Source organism: Sapajus apella, unplaced genomic scaffold (assembly GCF_009761245.1).
Source record: "Sapajus apella isolate SASKATOON/1434 unplaced genomic scaffold, GSC_monkey_1.0 scaffold139, whole genome shotgun sequence".
Lineage (NCBI taxonomy): Eukaryota > Metazoa > Chordata > Mammalia > Primates > Cebidae > Sapajus > Sapajus apella.
This window is the reverse complement of record NW_022437079.1, coordinates 785,739-806,340: the sequence shown is the minus strand read 5'-3', so window position 1 is coordinate 806,340 and position 20,602 is coordinate 785,739. Positions and strand designations below refer to the sequence as shown.

Below are 20,602 nucleotides of genomic sequence, written 5' to 3'. Positions count from 1 at the left end.
CATTCATTGCTTCTAGTTCTCACCCGTTATATATACTTTCTCCTCTGTCCTCCACATGAAACCCTTTAAAAATATTTTTCTATTTGTGATCACTCAATTGGCATATCATTAAATTAGCATTAAATTAACACATGCATTGAGGGAAAAAACTAGAATATTTAAAGAAACAAGAAGAGCTCTTAGGAGAAAATAAAACCCACCTATAATTTTCACAACAGAAATAGCCAAGTTTAACATATTAGTGTATTTCTGTCTGCCTTTTAGTCTTTTTTCCATGCATAACACACACACACACGTGCGCACACACACACCCCGTCCCTCCCTCTCATCTCCCATCACAGCGAGGGAGAAGCTATGTCTGTGTCAGGTCCCGGGCAGCGGGGAGTGTGTTTGTCGGGGGTGTACATGTGCGTGGATATTCTGTCTGTTGACACGGACTGCTGAGCTCTTCTCTGGAAAGGCTCTACTCATGTCCACCCCTGACTGCAGGGTGTGGCGGTGGCTGTACAGGCACCCGGAGGTATCCAGACTGTGATTTTTCTCCCTAGACAGTGGTCAGTGCTCTTTGCTTGGAGTGAAATTCAGAAGCCCTGGAGCAGATCAGCAGCCGGCTTACAGGGCTGCTCTTCATCTAAGGTTTAGCCTTCTTTGCTGTATTGATACCAGGCCCTGTCTTTGGGACCTTCACCTCCAGCCTGGCCAGGGACCTTCCTAAGCCACCTTCTCTGGGTGGACATCCCAAGAGCTTTGCTTGCCTGGACTTACGTCACAGAGAAAAGATGCCAGATTTGGGAAGCGGGCAGTCACTTTTCCAGGGAAGGCTGACAGCTGATCACATTATAGATATGGACCTAGATTACACAGGAGAGAGACTTGTTTTTTTTTTTGTTTTGTTTTGTTTTTACTTTTGTTTGAATTTATTAAGGGCAGCTTCTAAAAATCAACATTAGAGAAAACATTTTATCTTTAAAGCCAATTTTAGTCTCATCGATTGCATTTTCTGTTTGGCTTACTTAGTATCCAGAACACTTAGTTAGCAAAAATAGCATTTGATAAGATGAGGCATCCATTCCTTAAATAAACTTTTTAAAGTAGGCATAGGAGCAGATTCCTTGACAACAGAAAGAATGTCTTAAACCAGCAGCTCATTCCAGTTAAATGCAAGGCCCAAGCAGGATTGCCTACCATCAGCATAATCACGATCATTTTAATTCTTGTCGCTTGAGTGATTTTTCCCCAAGCACTGTGTTAGGCTCATTACATACCTTGTTCTTAATTTTAATTTTTATTAAAAAAATTTTTTTTAGACGGAGTTTCGCTCTGTTGTCCAGACTGGAGTGCAGTGGCACAATCTTGGCTCGCTGCGACCTCTGCCTCCTGGTTCAAGTGATTCTCCTGCTTCAGCCTCCTGAGCAGCTGGGATTACAGGCATGCGCCACAATGCCTAGCTAATTTTGTATTTTTAGTAGAGATGGGGTTTCTCCATGTTGGTCAGTCTGGTCTCAAACTCCTGACCTCAGGTGATCCGCCTGTCTTGGCCTCCCAAACTGCTGGGATTACAGGTGTGAGCCACCGCGCCCGGCCCTTAATTTTTAAAATGCCTCTTCAAGGTACATATTAGGAACATTTCACAGCTGACACTTTGACCTAGCGTAGCCCGTCACTCATAGCTGGGAAGCGTCTGAGTTGTGAGTTGAAACCAGGTATATTTGATTGCAAAGTAGTGACTTTCTTTTACCCCAGGATAGGCCATTTTTACTCAGTATTTTGCTCTGAAAGTTCTGGCCAATGAAATGGGACATGAACAAAAGAAACTAGACATGAAATAAGACAAGAAAAAGAAAAGTCACTTGTGGGCACCCACGCAGGTCACCTAATCTCTCCTTGCCTTGCTCCCCACATCTGTCGGAGGAAAGGACTGGGTTTCTCAGTATTCCTCACCCTTTGCCCCACCAGCCAAGGGTTTGGGGAGCTTTACTTTTGCAACTTATATTGCAAAAACTACTGGCATTTTGATTTTCCCAAATTAAATTCCGGTGATTGGAAAAGGAAGGGATGACAACTTTCTAGGATTACCAACAATGGATAAGGTCTCATCCTGCCTGAAATTTCCTCAACTCGAAGGCAGGAGCGAGGTAATGGCTTTAAAATACCAAAACTTGTGCTCCTTAGAACATTAGCTGAGCAGGTGATACATTTTTAAAGTTTCCACAATTAGAGACATTTACGATACGCTGGGATAACCAAAGTTAAGCAAACTTCTTTATATAGGTAGGACTTCTCAATATGTTTTTATGGACGTTGGCATCTATAAGAAAGGGCACAAGTGCACAGCTTTTTTCTTATTTGACCACAGAACTCTTTTACTTAGAGAATCTTAAGGGGCTGCTGTTCTGTGGAACTTATTTTAGGAAGTAGTGACTTTCATTGTCATCTGTGTTTGCTCTAACAGCGATTCTGCCCTTCAGTTTGGGGACATAATTGACTCATTGTGTTTTAGCCTCCATTTCAGAAAAATATAAATGTTTTATCAAAGCAGGCAGATGATAAAGTTGTTGGGTTATTGCTTTTAATACCGTCTAGCTGTCGTAAACTCAGTTATCTAAAGGGGAAAGAATTCCCTTAAGAGGAGGATTTTTTTCCCCTTGAGGACTTTTTCATGTGTACTTTGGTTTAAGAAACAAAACAAAAAAGTGTAATCATTCCCAAAGCTTTGTGGACATAGCAGAGTGACTAAATTAGATTTTGTTTATTGTGAAATTGTATTGTGTATTGTAAAATTCTTCTTCAAGAGTTTTGAGTGGGATAGTTCAAGTAGAGCTTCAAATGTGTTTATTAAACATACAGTGTTTTGGGGTGTAACTGTGGGTCAGCTGTCACAGGACTCCCTGGTTTCTGCTGAAAGGAAACGGAGCAGTAACCTACACCAACTGTGCGCTGGCAGCATCCCTTGGCATCTCTCCCCACTAAGAAGGGCCCAGATTCCGTGTGTATCCTGATCCATCTTTTTAATGTTTTTGTAGATTGCTGCTCCCCTTCTTTCCCTGGGTGAAAGTTGAGCTAAGAAAAGCTAACACTGCCGGGTGCGGTGGCTCAAGCCTGTAATCCCAGCACTGTGGGAGGCCGAGGCGGGTGGATCACGAGGTCAAGAGATCGAGACCATCCTGGTCAACATGGTGAAACCCCGTCTCTACTAAAAATACAAAAAAAATAGCTGGGCATGGTGGTGTGTGCCTGTAACCCCAGCTACTCAGGAGGCTGGGGCAGGAGAATTGCCTGAACCCGGGAGGCAGAGGTTGCGGTGAGCCGAGATCGCGCCATTGCACTCCAGCCTGGGTAACAATAGCGAAACTCCGTCTCAAAAAAAAAAAGAAAAGCTAACACTGTGGAAGTCCTCCTCAAGCACAGTAAACAGAATCACAGAGCCCTCTTGAAATATTTGTCATGTCATGGAATGCTCTGAGTAAAGGGTGCCTGAGCTTAGGAGCTCTCCGTTAAGTAGGAAGGAGAGACTTAGTGTGGTTTCTTTGAAATCAGGGATGCCTAACGTGACCTTAATGAGCTTCCAAAAGTGTCTGGCTTATAAGAAATAATGTCTTGGCCACGATGTGCAGAAAAGTTACTCTCATTTAGTGACAGACCTTCTTATTCTTTAAATTAATATTTATTCCGGAATGGTCCAGCGCTGGAGATCCAGGAAGCCCTAGCCTGGCCCGCTATACCCCGAAGTGATGCTTTTAACACCCTAGATCAAGAAGAGAGGGGCCAATCAGGGCTCAGATTCTCAGGGCTTCTGAGTCCAGAGTAGGCGTGACAGCCAGCCTTTCTGCTTGAACATAAACTTAGGGCAACGGAGGGGCACCGGCGGGTGCTGCGGCAGGGTATCACCTCTCGGGGAGTGTGTCCCATCTGGGTTACCAGCAGGTGGTTCTTTCCCCCGGGGTTTGGCTGTGCTGCCTGGATTCCTGGACATCTTACCTGCCTCCACGTGGCCAGGAGACAGGAGTCCCTTATGAAAGCTGCTAAGCTGTGCTAATTCTTTTTAACCACCGTTCCAATCAGTAAATCTGAGAGTACTGCCAGAGATACCCTTTTCCAGAGAAAGAGGAAAGCCTTGCCCAGCTGCATAGCTGATGCTGGCCGAGTGGATGCAGGTCCCCGGGCTCTCCACGCAGGTGGGCCTTCTGGTACCGCATGACAACTTTCTTGCCTGGTACTGGGCTTTTCCGGCATTGACAAAACCTCTTGTCTTTGCTGAATTCCAGAAATGGCTTCAGATATACCTGGATCGGTGACGTTGCCTGTTGCCCCCATGGCGGCCACCGGACAGGTGAGGATGGCGGGGGCCATGCCTGCCCGTGGAGGAAAGCGGCGTTCCGGGTAAGCGACCTCAGCGTTTCCAGGAATTGGCTTAATAAATGTTGAGCAATGCTCTTGACCTGTTAGGAAAATATTGTTTCTCCCCCTCCTGTAGAATAAAAGCTCAGCAGTATGCATCCTGTTTAGCTTTTGCAAGATTCCTAAATATGCACATAATTTGCTTCTAAGTGTTCTGGGCCTCAGCACACAGCTGGGGACTTCTGTTTGCTTGTCCCAGTGGCGAGAAATGTGCTCTGTGATCCTGCTGGGCCTGGCTCAGGCCATCTGAAGGGAGGGCCTCACTCGTTATTCTGCCTGAGCTTCCAAGGCAGTTTGGGAGCACTGCTGAGCTGGGCTCCAGCCCCTGTGGGCTGCAAAGGTTCCACCCTGATGCTGCCCATCCTTCCCTCCTCCATGGATGGTGTGCAGGAATTCCTTTCAAAAGAATTGGTTAAAGCTCAGCGCCTGAAGACCAGACACTTGGCATTGCATGCTGCTCTGCTAGTGAAGGTGGTAATAATACTAAGTGCTATTGTTCTAAGTGTACTTGTTCTGATAGGGCCAGAAATATCACACTCTTGAGCAGATGGAACCACAACTGCACCTATTCATAATGCATAATATTTGTGGCTATAGAAAGGCCTGAAAAACCAACCAGTCAACGAACCATCTAGCCAACCAGAATCCTGCAGGAAAAACACAAGGGTCATTTCAGTCTCCATATACCACCTAGCCCCTTTCCCCTGTTGAATCTGTTTGATTTTTGATGATATACAAGGTTTGATAAACAAGGCTTATAAAACCTTTGTTTTGATAAACCTACTATTTGATAAACGAGGTTTCTCATGAAGGTGAATCAATTTGTACTTTTAAAGCAATTTCTGCTAACACACGGCGTCTTGGGAATGCAGCTGTCCAGTTACAGCAGGACCCCCTTCTCACAGCCTGAGGCCCGCGGGGTGGGCCCATTTTTAGGCGGTCCAGTATGATTCTTAAAGGGAGCGGAGGTGGAGGCAGTAGGAAGCATGAGGGTCTGGGATGGAGTGCGGCTGGAAAGCCAGAGCATATTCAGCCTTGTCATTTTAGGTTGTACAAACACTGTTTTGTGTGTCGTGTAGTCTCTAAAGCAGGGCTTGAGATTTTTATGATTAGGGAGAGGGTTAAAAAGCCCAGCAACCAAGCTCAGTGGTTATGCCAGCTTTCCCTGTGTTCAGCACGCTCACTTGCACGCGCTGGGTGCTGATGCAGCCAGTTCTCCATCTGCAGCTGCCACTGTCTTTATAGCGGGACCAGCAGAGCTCTAATGAGCAGTGTTGGTTCCTGGGGCAAAGCTCCTTAGATCAACTCTGTAATAAATGATGTGGCTTGCCTCTGGGGCTTCCTGCAAATACAGCCATCCCATTTCAACCAGCCATTCTTGCTTACTAGGTGCTAAGCTCAGCAGTTGCTAAAAGCAGACAAGAGGTGTCAACATATCAACTTCATTGATTTTTGACGATTCCGGGACTTTAAAAATTATTTTAAATGTCTATACCCACTCTAACTTGCATTCCCTGAGGACAGAGCCCCATGGCTTGCCCAAGTCCTTTTCCAAAAGAGGCCAGCACAGGACTCCGTGATGAGGGAGGTGGGCTGAGCCAGGGTCAAGCCCAGGCAGAGGTGCTCAGGCCCAGCCTAGTACTTAAGGACCAGGAGCCGTCTCTGTGCCGGGAAGTCACCTCTGAGCCACTTCCAGGAGTTCCCTCCTCCCCTCCCACAGGACATGGGCTGCAGTGAGCTGGGGCTACTTCCCTCCCTGGCCTCCATGTTTCTGACCCAGCCTGGTGTCCAGACACAGATTTGTGGTTGCTCCCTGAGCTTATGATTAGACTGGGAACCTAGTCCTTTTATTTTATTTTATTGTATCGTATTTTTAGAGACAGGGTCTCACTCTGTTGCCCAGGCTGGTTTTGAACTCCTGGTCTTAAGCATTCCTCATGCTTTGGCCTCCCCAGGTGTTGTGATTACAGGCGTGAGCCACTGCATCCAGCCTCAGTCCCATTTCTGAAGAAGCCTTCCACCACTGTGCTTGCCTTCCTGGGTCACACACACACAGCATCACATTGGAGGCAGATGTGGATCCTGAGCAGGTGGAGACATAGCCTAGCATTGAGTTCCACTTAAAGCCAAGGAAATGAAACATCAAGAAAAGAAATGAGCGAGGAAGGATGAGCAGCAATTGCCGACAGCCCGTCAGGGGCGAGGGCATGACTGTGGAAGGCAAACCAGTGACCCTGACCTCTCTAGGGTGCTTGTCCTCCACCATCCTCCCTCTTGGGGTCCATGTCCCTGTTCCTTTTCCCTGCCGGAGGGAGGGAGCAAACAAACTGTGGTTCCACTTGCCAAGCCTCAGTGGCTCAGGGATGTATCCTGTGTCTAAGCAAAGAAACCTCCATTTTTACAGGGCCGTTTCCATAGTAATTCTTGCATCTGACGTTTTTACATGTTTTGCTGAAATTCTGTGATTGAGGCCACTGCTGCTCTAAAAGCTCGTGATAACAATTCCTTCAACCACAGCCTAAACACTTAGCTAAGTACAAAGAAGACCCTGATGGAAATCACTCACACTCATGGAAACGCAGGTAACACCATGGCAAAGCCCCTGCACCTGCACCACGGCACACATTTCCCACTGCCCTCCCTACTGATGTCGTGGTGTTCTTCAACCTCCCCCTTCCCTCTGAGAATGTGGGACGTGGTGGAGAGACTCAGAGAGAGAGGGGAAAGAAGAGAGAAGGGGAATGGGGGTGGCAGAAGGGGGCAGTGGCATTGGCAAGGACTTTCCCCTGCCCCTATTCCTTGCCTGGGTCCTTCCACTCTGACTTGATTATTCTGGTGGAGGGAAGTGTCCCAAATTTCCAGGATAGCCCCCCTTCCCATCCTAGTGTTTCAAAACCAAGTAGAACCGATGTCTCGCAGTTGGGATCCTCCAGGCCTCCCGCCTGGCCCAGCACTGTGGCTCTTCATGGTTTAACTTCCTCCCCACTTCCCCAGCAGCCTTCATCAGTAAGCGTCTTGGCAAGCTACCTGCTCTTCCAGCAGTTGGGACTCATGGTGAAGGTTCCGAAGTCCCAGATTCTTTTTATATATTTTTTTAAACAGTCTCACTCTGTCACCCAGGCTGGAGTGCAGTGGCGAGATCTCGGCTCACTGCCACCTCCGCCTCCCGGGTTCAAGCAGTTCTCGGCCTCAGCCTCCCGAGTAGCTGGGATTACAGGCACCCACCATCACGCCCTGCAAATTTTTGTATTTTGAGTAGAGCCAGGCTTTCACTATCTTGGCCAGGCTGGCCTTGAATTCCTGACCTTGTGATCCACCCGTCTCGGCCTCCCAAAGTGCTGGAATTACAGGCATGAGCCACTGCACTCGGCCCCCAGATTCTTTCAAAAGTGATTCCACATACGTGGGAGACATGAGCTGAAGTGTCACCTGGAATGCCAGTTTGTAGTAACCTCCCTGACCTCAGCGACAGGGTGGTGAGGGATGGGGGGCTTCCTTGGGAAGGCTAATTCAGTTAGAAGGAAGTGTCAGTGGCTAGTTAGGGTTTGTTCCCATCCCACAGCTGGCTGGATGGGGACAGAGGGTAGAGAGTGAGGGCAGGGATGTGTCAGTCCCTTTTTGCTTGGAGTCTGATGCTGGTCTTCTAAAATAGCATCATTGAGGAAAAACTACTTTCAAGTTACTTATAGCCAATAGATCAGCACCTCCCTCTAAGGTAACCCCGGAAGCCGCTGGAATGTGGTCAAATTACAGGCGTATTTCCGTAAGCAGCTGTTTCTCTTGGTGAGCTCTATATGTTCTAGCGTTGCTGCAGTCTGGGTGGTCAGTCCAGGCTCTGACGGAGGAGCATTTTCCGGCAGCCCTTGACACTTCACTTGTTGCAGAAGCTTTGGGTTGGGTCAGGGTCATTCCTTTGCTGTCACTGTGGGACCAGCCCGTTTATCTCACTGGAGCATAACTTCATTTTAGTGGCTCGTGTTTGATGAAGCATTATTATTATTATACGGTCACCGTTAGGGAGCTTCACATCACTCACTCCTAACTAATTGCAAGTTCAGAAATGCCTATCACGGCTCTTTCTCAAGGCAGGCATTCAGGCTCATTGACAGAAAAGTACAGTAAAATGCATTTTCAGCCCACTTTTTGAAGACTCGTCTGCCATTCGTTCACTGTGCTGAATTAAAGTGAACATAATGGGACTTAAAAGTCTTATTTTGATTACTCTCCTTTAATATCTAGACGCTGCTGTATAATAGAGACACATTAAAGATATAAAACAAAGGATGATTTACTTAGACTTACAGCAAGAAATAGGCATAGCTGATGGTAGTCCTATTTCAAGTAGGGAATCTGAGACGGCGAGAGGGTTCCAAGCAACAGCATCTTCGCAGGTGTGGCACTGAAAGGCCCTTTTTGTCCTCCAGGGTTGGACTGTTTCCCACGTTGCCGATGAGCCAGTGAGACTGTTTTCAGGTGGATTGAGTCATCCCGAGCACTTGAACAGTCATTTGTGTCCTGATTTATCTCCTGGTTCACCCCCGACTTTCTAGAGCTGATGGCTGCACACATGCACCCGTGGGGGGTACAGGATCTTGGTCCCTAATATTCCCTGACAAATGCTGGTTCCCAGGTTCCCCGAGGCCTTCAGAAGGCTCTGGGTCTGGAGCAAGGCTGTCCCTTTCTCATCCCCTCTGCTTGATTGAGCCACAGCTAACCTGGACAACGGGGGATTGTGTATCATGGGGCTCACTTCCTCATCTGTCTGCTCCCGCAAAGGGCTGGGTAAAGAACAGAACTATCTTTGTGAAAACGAGGGTGACCAACAATCATGGTTTGCCCAGGACTCTTCTGCTTTTAGCACTGAAGTCCTGGATCCCAGGTATCTCCTCTCCTATCCTGACAACACAGGATGGTTGGTTACCCTAAACACCCCTAAGATCACTCAGGCTGAGGATGGAGGGCTGGCTTAGAAATTGTATTTTGCAGGCATACTGACGATCACACTCATACCAACTTAAGCTAAAAGGAATTTTAAAGATAACTGCATGTCTCACACCCACTTGTGGTTTTGTTAAATGCTTGCTTGTGTTCTTTGGAATGTTGAAACTGCTATTTTTTTTTTCTTAGCACTGAAATGTTTTTGACAGCACGCACGGGGTGTTAAATAACCTGCCTGTGGACAGCAAACTCGCTCTTCCCCATAGTGAACACTAGGTGGCAGTGTGGTTCTGCAGCTCTGCAGAACCCAGGGTGGATTTGGTTACAGCATTTTTGCTGGTTACCTTCCCTGTGTAATTTTCCGGGAAAGGTGGGGTGATGTTTTAGTGGTGATGCAGAATATTGATAGCTTTGATTCATTTAGAAAGTCTTGCATTCGGCTCCCACTTGTCCACATCGGCAACTCGAAAGCTGCCGTGGTGCCTGGCTTTCCAAAGTACCTTGCTGATGTGTGTGTCTGTCTCTTAGAGGTGTCTGTATGGCCCTTTAACTGTACTTTTTCTTTCTTATTGCTTTTCTTCCCCAGCTCCTGTTCTCTTTGTGCATAGGCATTTCTGTTGTCATCCTGTCCTCTTTTCCAATTATGTGACTCCTTCTGTTCTTGTACTCTTGGCATAGCCCTGTGTCTGAGAACCAGAGATTCCGAGTTAGCAGGGATTCTATCAGGTCATTCCAAACAAAATAAGGCCCAGATCAGAACTTTGGCTACGCTGCACATAAAACAAAAGCAAAAGGTACTAATTTTAAGAAGAAAATACTTTTCTGCTTTATGTGATTCCAGTCCCTAGGTCCCTCAAGTTTCCCCAAAGCCCCTAGAGACTATGATTTGTCTTGTTGGGGGCTTCCTGGGTGTGCACGTGCAATGATGGCTCGCCCTGTGTGACCTGGCCATTTTCTGGTAACCTGGGTGTCCTGTGCCTTCTCCAAGTCACTCATTTAGCCACTGAAGCCCTGCCCTTAGAGTCTGGGGGTGGGGGTCACCCTTTCTGGGAGACCAGCAGCTCTAGAATCTGTAGCAGTGGTCATTTCATACACACTCCATTCTGATACTGAGCTGTTCAGGCAAGGAATTTCTCGGTCCAGGCTGCCAGGCATGCTGGCCTCCCTTCTGCTTGGATTCCATGGGAGCTGTGCCGCATCCAGTCCACCAGGACTACAGAGAACAAGATGGGGAATGCAGGGGCTCTGAGACATTGTCTCCAAGGAGCTCCACTCACCCTGGATGCCCAGGAGAGCTCAGACATCTGTGTCATTTTTCATTTTGTTCCCCAAGGACTGTGGGTACACTTGACACCAATGAAATACCCCCTCTGCCCTCACATGTTCAGGAATCATGTGAATTACCATTAGAGAGGCATGATTTTTTGAGAAGAGTTTGAGATATTAGTTCAGCAAGTATCTATCAAGACTTTTTGTTTTATGTTTACACTGAATGACCCAGTAAAGGATGACTCTGAATAATTACTTGGCAGGTTTCCATCAGCACAGCCGATTTGAGTAACTTGGGCCCCAAACAGCCATTTCCCCCTCAACAACCATGTTTGCTCCTGGATTTAATAGGGCAATGACCTCAAATGTCCTTTTCACTTTGACTCATCAAGAACAGCCACATTTTCAAGCAGTACAACCAGCAGTATGTTCTCTTTTCCTTGTGACCCCTTCACCCTGAAAACTTGTTTTCACAATCCCCTGAGCCTTTTTAGGCTCATATTAAGAAACAAGTCTCAACATGGAATAGATGATGTGGAGGGGAGCAGGTATTTCCAAAGATGGTGAGAGATGAGGAACATACACCTTTCCATCATAGCCAGAGCAATCCATTGGCTGCTAAGAGTTCTAAGAAGGGAACAGCATATGGACTTCTGGAGGAGACCAGTTGATACTTGAATATTCCCAGCCATAGAATTAATGGTGCTTATACTGAAGACCTTTCATTTTGCCCCTTCCTGTCTTGAACCTGTTTGATGATCGTGTAGAGATATTGCTTGTTCCACTGCCAAAGGTTGGAACCAATGGATAGCAGTCCTAGTGAATAAAGCTCATTTTGTTCCAGCAGCTCCTGTTACCAATTAAAATGTTTTCCTAATAATCAGTACTCACTTGATGATCTTGACTTTTCAGAATGGACTTTGATGATGAAGATGGTGAAGGTCCCAGTAAATTTTCAAGGTAAGTTTATTTTATTTTCCTTAGACTTAAAGAAGCCAAGGCCAGGCATGGTGGCTCACACGTGTAATCCTAGCACTTTGGGAGGCCAAGGTGGGCAGGCGACCTGAGGTTGGGAGTTCGAGACCAGGCTGACCAACGTGGAGAAACCCCGTCTCTACTAAAAATACAAAATTAGCTGGACATGGTGGCGCATGCCTATAGTCCCAGCTACTTGGGAGGCTGAGGCAGAAGAATCGCTTGAACCTGGGAGGCAGAGGTTGCGGAGAGCTGAGATCACCCTGTTGCACCCCAGCCTGGGCAACAAGAGCAAAACTCAGTCCCACAAAAAAAAAAAAAAAAAAAAAAAAAAAAAAAGCCAATAGCCAACAATCACCTTAGTGAAAAGATACAAGAATGTAACATCTTTTGTCATTGAAAAGACCATTGCCTGCAGTGTGACCATCTTCCCGGTCCCTTACTCTGTGACAGTATTTGGGCCAGTGGCAGCTGGCTTTTAGTGACCCTACCACATCCTAGCATAGAAAATCAACAGCTAAGTAACAAGTCATTAACTCTGTTTGCTTTAGAAGCAATAAATGTCAGTTTTAAGGGTTCCTTTTTAAAAGACAGAGGGCTTTTTAAAAAGTATTTTGTAAAGTATTTTTTAAAAGCCTGATGTCTTTTAAAAAGGAATCCATTAAAATTGATATTCATTGCTTATAAAGCAAACAGGAATTCATTCTTGCTGAAAAGCCCTAGAGTTCAAGTTGAGAAAAACCTGTCAAGATTAAGTCTTTGATTGCTACCATGAGAAACCAGGGCAGCTGTATTTTGGATGCAGGATGGAAAACCGGGTTTCCAGCTCCTAAGAACTGTATTGCCGACTGGCCATGCGACAGCATCTTCAGCTGGGTCCGCGGGGCCCTCCTGAGTGCTGACCACCTCACGGAAAGTTTGCTGGATCACAAGTGCCCGCGGGGTTTCGTATGTGACATCCATGAAGGATAAGGCAGGCCCAGCCCCAGACTCTCTTTTTCTGTTTGTTTGTTTGATTAAGATACGGTAGGAAGTTTGGTAGTGTTGACAGGAAGGCACGGATCATTCCGTCATTCTCATTCTTAGCAAAATTCACATCTGGACCCATTTACCTAAGGAAGGGCCTGCCTTGACATTCGTCCCCAACAGCCAAGCCTCCAGGCCTTCCCAATTCTTGCTTTGTTGATGAACTTGAAAACTTGCTGTGGGTGACGGTGGCTTTCCCCCTGTATCCATGGTCCACAGTTTGGGCTGACGGCCTCAGTTGTTTTTGGAGGAACCCCTTGCATGTTGAGTCCTGGGCCCCCTGAGCTGCCCTCGTTTTCTCCCCTCATGGTGGTCATTTTTGGTGACGGTTCCTGTTACAAACCGCATTGCGATTGTGAGTTCGGCACACTCTTCCCAGCAGTCCAAGAGGGACCTGCGTCTCGTGGCTTCCCAGGGATTCCCAGAGTCTCCACGTCCATCGTAAACGTTCATCATGCCTTACGCTTTCCTCCCCAAGATCTTTTCCCTCCACCTTCCAGCTTCTGCTTCAGGTGAAACAGTAGAGAGGAGGTGGAGAACATTTTGGTCACCAGTTACCTTGGAGTTTCTAATCAAAACAAGACATGAGTTTCAATAACAGAAGCATGGATTGTGTTCCCTCAGTGCAGACAGAACTGCGGCTTTGACATCCACCGTTTCTCGGGATACCTTTTAATAGCAGGGTGTGCTTTCTTGCCCAAATGGAAACAAGGGCACATACCTCCCTGCCCCAGTTTGCTGTCCCTGTACACAGCCTCCCTTTATGAAGAAACAATGACTTTGATTTTTCGGTGTCAGAATTCCCCAGGAGATTATATTCCACAGTGTGCTAACCTCAGGAAATGATGAGTCCTGGGGCCTCAGAACATAGAGAGGAAGAGGGATGAGGAGCGGCATTTGCGTGACATTGGCGATCAGTGTCAGTGATGAAATAACAGTGCAGGGGTACAAAGGGTTCATTTTATTAGGCCCGATCATTCAGAAACAGAAACTCTCCACTCTGGGGAACTATCTCATGAGCCTGTCTGTGAGTCTGTTTTTATACAATCAAGGTTCAAACTCATATTTCTGTGAACCGTTTCATTCCCCCTGTGACAAATAAGAAGATAGGGTGTGTTTCCGGCATATGCTTTACTAATAGGGATCCGTTCATAACGCCGCAGAGGCCACTTGATTCTTACAATGGGCTCAGCTGCTTGGCCCGCAGTGAAAGGACCTGTGGCTGCATCTGAGCTGCTCAGCACTGGGGAGACGGCTGAGTCCATGAGTCCACCCTCATCCCCGCACTGTGCGGTGGCTGTGGCTGCCATCCAGGGGAGGTGTGGAGAGCCTGCTTCCAATTGGCGTGGCACACCCTGGCGCGTCTCCTGTTTGCTTTTCCTCTTCTTACAATCAGGCAAGAGAAGCCCCCTTCGTGTGAGGGCCTGGAAGAGACAGAGGCTGCCTCGTGAGCCAACACCCACCGTAGCTCATTAACTCAGAATCTGGGCAGGGTCCTGTGCCATGGTTTCTGTCCCTTGATGTGTGTGTGCGATCAGCTTTTCCTGCTTTTCGCAAGGGGGCTTCCCAATTCACACGTCCTGCCTATCATGAATTTTCCCGTCTCAATTTTTGATTTGGGAAGTATGGTCATAGTCACAAAGGACCTAAATGACAGCCAACTTGAGGTGGTTCCTCCTTTAGCACAGCCAGGCCTATCACAGCAGGCCTCAGATGCAACAAAGTAGTAGATGTGAAACTGCCACTCTGCCACGTGACCTCAGGCACGCACACACAAGCACTCACACGTGCACGCCCACACATGCACATGCATTTCAGGAGCCTGCCTTCCAGTGCCAGAAATGCTCTCAGGCCCGCTTCGCTGCATCCCAAGGCCTCAGCTCTTTCTCACACAGGGGATTCATGCTGCCCTGGGAGCTGTGATATGCAGAACATGGCTCTGCCTGCATTCGAAGTTTCCTTCCCCCACACAAAGTCGCAGGGACGTAGGGGACAGAAGCCAGACTATAGTGGGCTGAGGACTGATTGGGAGATGAGGACTCAAAGATGCATGGGAACAATTCTGTGAGCAGTTTGGATGTAAACAAAAAAGCAAGGGGCTCTGGGAGGGGTACTTATTAAGGATGAGAAGATCGTGAGTGCATCCATGTAAGGAGGGAAAGAATGGGGATAGCCAGAGATTTGGAAGGCCCAGGAGTGAGGCTGGGGAGAGATGGGTCCAGAGGACGAGGAAGAGCCCCCAGCGTACCCAAGGGCGTACTCATGCTCCAAGGCAGAAGGGAGGGGGGAGGAGCTGCCGGTGAGGCCAAGTGCAAGGTGGTGGGTGCGTCAGAATTGGAGGGGTTAATTCTCATGGCTTCCATTGTCTTGATTAGGTAGAAAATGGGGCTGTGTGCCATGGGTGGGAAGAGGTTTGTTCGTGTGTGTGAGACTGAAGTTTGGGGTGGCCCTGGGTTGAATTCACAGGAAGGAGAGTAACCGAAGACAGACACAAGAACAGAAAACCAAACACGGCACGTTGTCACTTGTAAGTGGGTGTTGAACAATGAGAACGCATGGAGGGGAACATCACACACTGGGGCCTGTTGGGAGATGGGGGACTAGGGGGGGGGATAGCGGGGGGTGGGGGGATTGGGGAGGGCCAACATTAGAAGAAATACCTAATGTAGGTGACGGGGAGTTGGAGGCAGCAAACCACCATGGCATGTGTATATCTATGTAACAATCCTCTGCGATCTGCACATGTTCCTCAGAACTTAAAGTATAATAATAAAAAAACCCTTTAGACCCCATTTGAGATTGCAGACCACCAGTGTGAGGTGGCATCACCGTGTGTAAGTGCAGTTTCCCTCCAGCAGTACCCAGCTGGGTGGATACAGGTGATGTAGGCTTTCCACAGACTCACGGTGGAGGCTTAGGGCAGGTGCCACGGAAGGACAGGATGAGAGAGTGGCTGGAGAGGCCAAGCTGTGGGTCCAGCAGCAGAGGGAGTAAAGGGAGGCCAGGAGTCCGGAGTGAGAAGAGAATGGAGGAGGCCGGAGACGGGAAGTAGCAATGTGGTCAAAGAATAGTTGTAGTTTTGTGAGAGCTTGAGAGGGCTGGAAAAGTAGGAAGTTGTGGTCAAACAGTGAGAAGTCGCCACCATGGGAGAGGCTGGCTGAGGTCCAGTGGAGGAGGCGGAGGTCCTGGGAGCAGAGGCGTGGGGAGACGGATGGATGGGTGTGTGTCAACCCCTGCAGAGGCTGATGGGGGACTGGGGACGAGCTCACTGTGCGGGTGGGCAGTGGTGATGACGAGGAACAGCCTAGGAGGTGGCAGAGATGGGGGCATGAGCTTCAGAGGAGGGGGCTTTCTGCCAAGGAGGTGAAAAGCAGTGAAGTTGCAGAGCACAGCCTTTCTTCCCCAGCTCAGCTGAGAAAGCAGCCTCCACTGAGAGTGCTTGACTTCACCTCACTCTTGGAATCCCGGTTATCAAGTCGCTGATCTTAACAGCAGGCGGTGGTAAACTCTCCGTCTTTGGAAAAATGCTGATTACACTCCAGAAAGTGTTTATCCAAAGATGGTCCTCCTGGGCAGCTAGTAGTAGTGCCATCCGCTCTCATAGCGAGGTCAGCACCAGCCCCTCCCTGGTCCCTGAGCCTGCGTGGATGGGCCTGATCTACCGGGAGGCACACGCCAGTCCTGCCCAGCACGTCCTGCAACCTTGCACTCAAGCAGAGGCCAAAAACCTTTCCATCACTCTGCTTCAGGGGCATCTTCCTACTTTAACGACCCCTTAGCGTGATATGTTTGCTAGGGAGTCCCAGGATTCCTTCTTGTACCTGCAGCTGGGGTCAGCTGCTGCAGGTACATGGAGGCATCTTAAATATTGTTTCATAAGGGGCACCGCTAACTTCCCAGAGCTGTCATCAGCAGAGTCAAAGTTATAAACCGTGTGTGAATGGATGCATAATGTTTCATTAAAACAAAAGAGGGGAAACATACCTAATGTCAATGTCTTCTTTATGTTACACTTACAACTTGGGGACAACCAAGTATGCACCCCAAACTTTAATTCTTATCACTGTGTGTTATCAACCTGATTTTGCTCCCTTCAGACTCATTCTGCACCCTTTCTCAAAAGACCCAGAAGACCTTCCAAGGAGTTCTCATATCTGCTACTGTGGATTCAGCTTCAGTGCTTGGAGACTTCTAAGAGCTTGGACTCAAAATCCCCTATCGATGGGCTTCCTGGCCTCTCTTTATCCTTTTTAGAAATGGCATTAAGTGACCCCACTGGCTGTTCTTTGGTGAGATTGTAGCACCCAATTGCACCAATCCAAAATTGTGCCTTATATTTTGTAGAATTAGCCAGTAAACCTCTAAAGTTATCTAAAACAAAGAATTTGGTGATAGGAAAGCTTCTGCAGAATTGAGCTGTTGTTTCTCAGCACGCCCATTTTGGTACTTCCCTTTTGGTTTTGTGTGGTATTTAAGCTTGTAGGCATTTCCCTCCCCTGGCTTCACACATTGTGGTGATTTTGTTTGTTTGTTTTGAGATGGAGTGTCACTCCTTCGCCCAGGCTGGAGTGCAGTGACGCGATCTCAGCTCACTGCAACCTCTGCCTCCCGAGTTCAAGCAATTCTTTTGCCTCAGCCTTCTGAGTAGCTGGAATTACAGGCATGTGCCATCATGCCCAGCTAGTTTTTTTTTTTGTGTGTATTTTTAGTAGAGACGGGATTTCACCATGTTGGCAAGGCTGGTCTCGAACTCCTGACCTCAGGTGATTCACCCACCTCAATCTCCCAAAGTGCTGTGATCACAGGCATGAGCCACTGCATCCTGCCAGTGGTGATGTTTTAGTTTGAGTCATTCCTACTTTGTGTGTAGGTATCATGACCAAAACTCTCTTGATAAGGAAAATATGCAAGGCAGGCCTGTCCTGCAGAGGCCTTTCCTGGCAGAAAGAAAAGAAGATTATGGGTTTCCAGAATTCTTAGTCTGAGCATCTTAGCCTAGAGGGCGGGTTACTCTATTTCCACGTGAGAAGACGCCTAAAGTGTTTCCGAGGCAGAGGATGACCAGCCATCAGCCAGGAGTGCCCCTCTTTTATCTGACCTGATCTTATCAGTCACCGTGTGTGGACACTGGCTGGGCACGTGAGGTCCCTGTAAAGCAGGAAGAGATTCAGCTGAGCCTTTTGGATGTTGCAGAGCAAACCCCAAGATGACCCCTTCCAAACTTCCCATGCCTCCTCCCTGCCTCTACAGCCTCATGTCGTATGAACCAGACACGTGTTGCAGAATTGCTGAGTAGAACTTGGTACACTGTGGTTTATGAGCAATCAAAGTCTGTGTTACTTCAGGGTTAGGGTTAGCACACACTGGAATGAAAGATTTTGTAGGAGGGGGTGGCTTTCTAACACCATGCTGATATAGATCGGTGATTTCTCCCTCCCTTTTTTTTTGAGACGGATTTTTGCTCTTGTTGCCCAAGCTGGAGTGCAATGGGGCGATCTCGGCTCACTGCAATCTCCTCCTGAGGAGCTGGGATTACAGGCGTGCGCCACCATGCCTGGCTACATTTTTGTATTTACAGTAGAGACCGCAGGGGATCCGCCTGCCTCGCCCTCGCAAAGGGCTGGGACGACAGGCGTGAACCACCGTCCCATGTCTTCATACAAGACATTTGGCTCTCATGTAATGGACCTGCGCCCTGATGCCTTTCTTACCATGTTTAGCTATGCTGCCCCTATCAGTTTTTCTGCTGGAGAGATTAACCTTGATTTGAAATGATAGTGCCCGGATAACGCTAGAGCTTTTTGGAGGGAGAGGAGGAAATCAATTCTGGGATCATGAGTCCTGAGCTGTGTGTCTTTGGAAGCTTCCAGGCATATTCTTCCCCCATAAAGCCTTAAATATCTTTGCTCCCCGGTCTCTCTGGGCGTTCTAGCTCTGAACCGAGGGCCAGTTAGTGCTCTGCTGGGGAGAGGTGGTGAGAGAGAGGCAGCAGGCGTCCGGCAGGCCTGTCCCAGTCCTGGTAAGTCACTGTGACCCTTGGGGCCTCAGCTTCTCCCTCTGTAAGAAAGGAGATATTTCCTGACCGAGTGGTTGCGAGGACCGATGGCAGGAAGTGCTGAGAGAGTGCTTGGGAAGCTGTAAGTTACTATAGAAACATGCAAGATGTGTGCCTCACTGTGAACGGGGACTGTCACAGGTGCCAGGCCTGGGCCCCGCTTGGGAGGATCTGGGCTTCTCAGACTCCTCCCTCTGTTTTGGGTGAGTCTTACATTCAGCCTGGACACACAGGTATCTTGTAGTTGTCTGGCAGAAACCCAGGCCTCGGATGGCCTTCTGGGGAGCAGGGTGCCTGCCTCCTTGCCATGGAGAGAGCAACCCTCTGCCCTTCCTGGAGCAGCCTCAGAAGCTGGGAAAACTGCCCCACTGAATATGCCTCAGTGGGCCCCATCTGCAGGCATCTGACCAGCCTCCATGGGGCTTCCAGAAATGGCTTTCCACTGGCCTTCATGGCTCTTACAGTGCCCTGCAGCGCTGCCTGGAAGGGGCTGGCCATGAAGGATATTCCTGGCAAGATACAGTCTTCCTTCCTGGGTGTCAGAGGAGGGGCAGGGCCAGCCTGTGCCTAATACTGCACCAGAGGCTGCTGACAGCTGAGGACTCGCGTGTAAACCCCCACGTAGCCACTCTTGGTCTGATGACTCCCCCAGGTTACCTCTAAAGGCCGCGTGGTATGATCCTATGCAAAGTATCTCTTCCCGCAGTTCTGACTCCACCCTGGTTGCTCAGCTCTCACAGAGAAATTCCTGGTAGGAGGAGAAGGGGATAGGTGCTTCCTTTACTAGAGAAGTGCTGAAGCCCTTTACTGGAATTGCAGGCAGAAAGCCTCGTTTGTTCAGTAACGGGCCGGTGAATTGTCAGTTTGGTGAATTGTCCGAGGGCAGAGGTTATCACCGTGTGCTGGGTGAATTCTGAAAAGGAAAAAGCTCCCAGTGACTGGTCTTCTAGGTCTGACACAGTCGGAAATGAGCAAAAATTCTGCCTTGAGTGAGGCCTGTCTCCAAGCCGGTGGCTGTGAGCCTGGCAGATGCTTGGCGATGCTGATGCAGGTTGGGGAGAAGCTTATGTCTGTCTTCAGCAGGTCTGTTGTAGGGCCCGCTGTGGGCTGGAGAGAGGTGTGGTGTGACGCCTCCATGGAAACTGAGGCGTCATGGAGAGATGTGGTCCTGGCACCCTCTGAGGCAGGGCTGCCCTGCAGACATTCCCCGTGTGGTCTGTCGCTCCAAAGCTGGCAGCGAGGTGTAGTGACCAGTCATGTTGTTCCAAGTGCCGACTTCTCAGACTGGGACCCTGGCAGTGGAGGTGGCCTGCCTAGAGCTAGACTTGGTTGTGTCTCATAGTACCCTGCGTCGGCCCACCTGCCGCCTTGAGCTGCCCACACCTGCTCACCCTGACGTGAGCAAAGAGAGGCTGCAGAATCACCTAGGTTTACGTGGTGGCCCCTCTCAGCCAGGCCTGCATGGAGGCTTTCAGTGTTGCAGGTCCTAGGGTTCCTGAGTATTTCCCTGGGACTTTTCACAGGGAGCTGTCCCCATCACACACCGTCAGCATCCCCTTCAGACCTTTCAGTGTACAAGGGAGCAACACAGGGATTTCATCTGCACCTGCTCGCTCTCTGATACCCCGGCTGGTCGGTGAGCTCTCTGTCCTATCCAACGCTTGTCTCCAGTACCCAGCGCGGTAACTCCCAGACTCCAGAGTGTGCCCCAGGGGAATATGGCAGTGATCAGGGAGCTCCCAGCGTGGGGCTGTCTCATTCAGTCTGTTTGCTCCGGGTCTAAGGTTCCCTTCCTGTAGGAGACAGGAGACTCAGCTGCTGTGAGCCATTTAAGGATGCTGTTAACTGAGATCTTATAAAATTCACCTTTCACATACTTTAATTAAGGTGGGTACCTCACTGTTCAGATTAAACTTAGGAGGTCCCCATTAGGAGCAGAGT

At 48.7% G+C, this 20,602-nt stretch overlaps 1 protein-coding gene across 7 annotated transcripts in view; it reads left to right on the top strand.

The window, feature by feature from the left end:
- Positions 1–20,602, top strand: part of ARNT2 (aryl hydrocarbon receptor nuclear translocator 2) — a 189,027-nt gene that overhangs the window by 38,338 nt on the left and 130,087 nt on the right. For all 7 annotated transcript variants that reach the window (XM_032263864.1, XM_032263867.1, XM_032263866.1 and 4 more), the window contains exons 2-3: positions 4,266–4,380; positions 11,518–11,565. In XM_032263864.1, the coding sequence (XP_032119755.1) occupies positions 4,266–4,380; positions 11,518–11,565 (163 nt within the window). The remainder of the gene's footprint in view (positions 1–4,265; positions 4,381–11,517; positions 11,566–20,602) is intronic.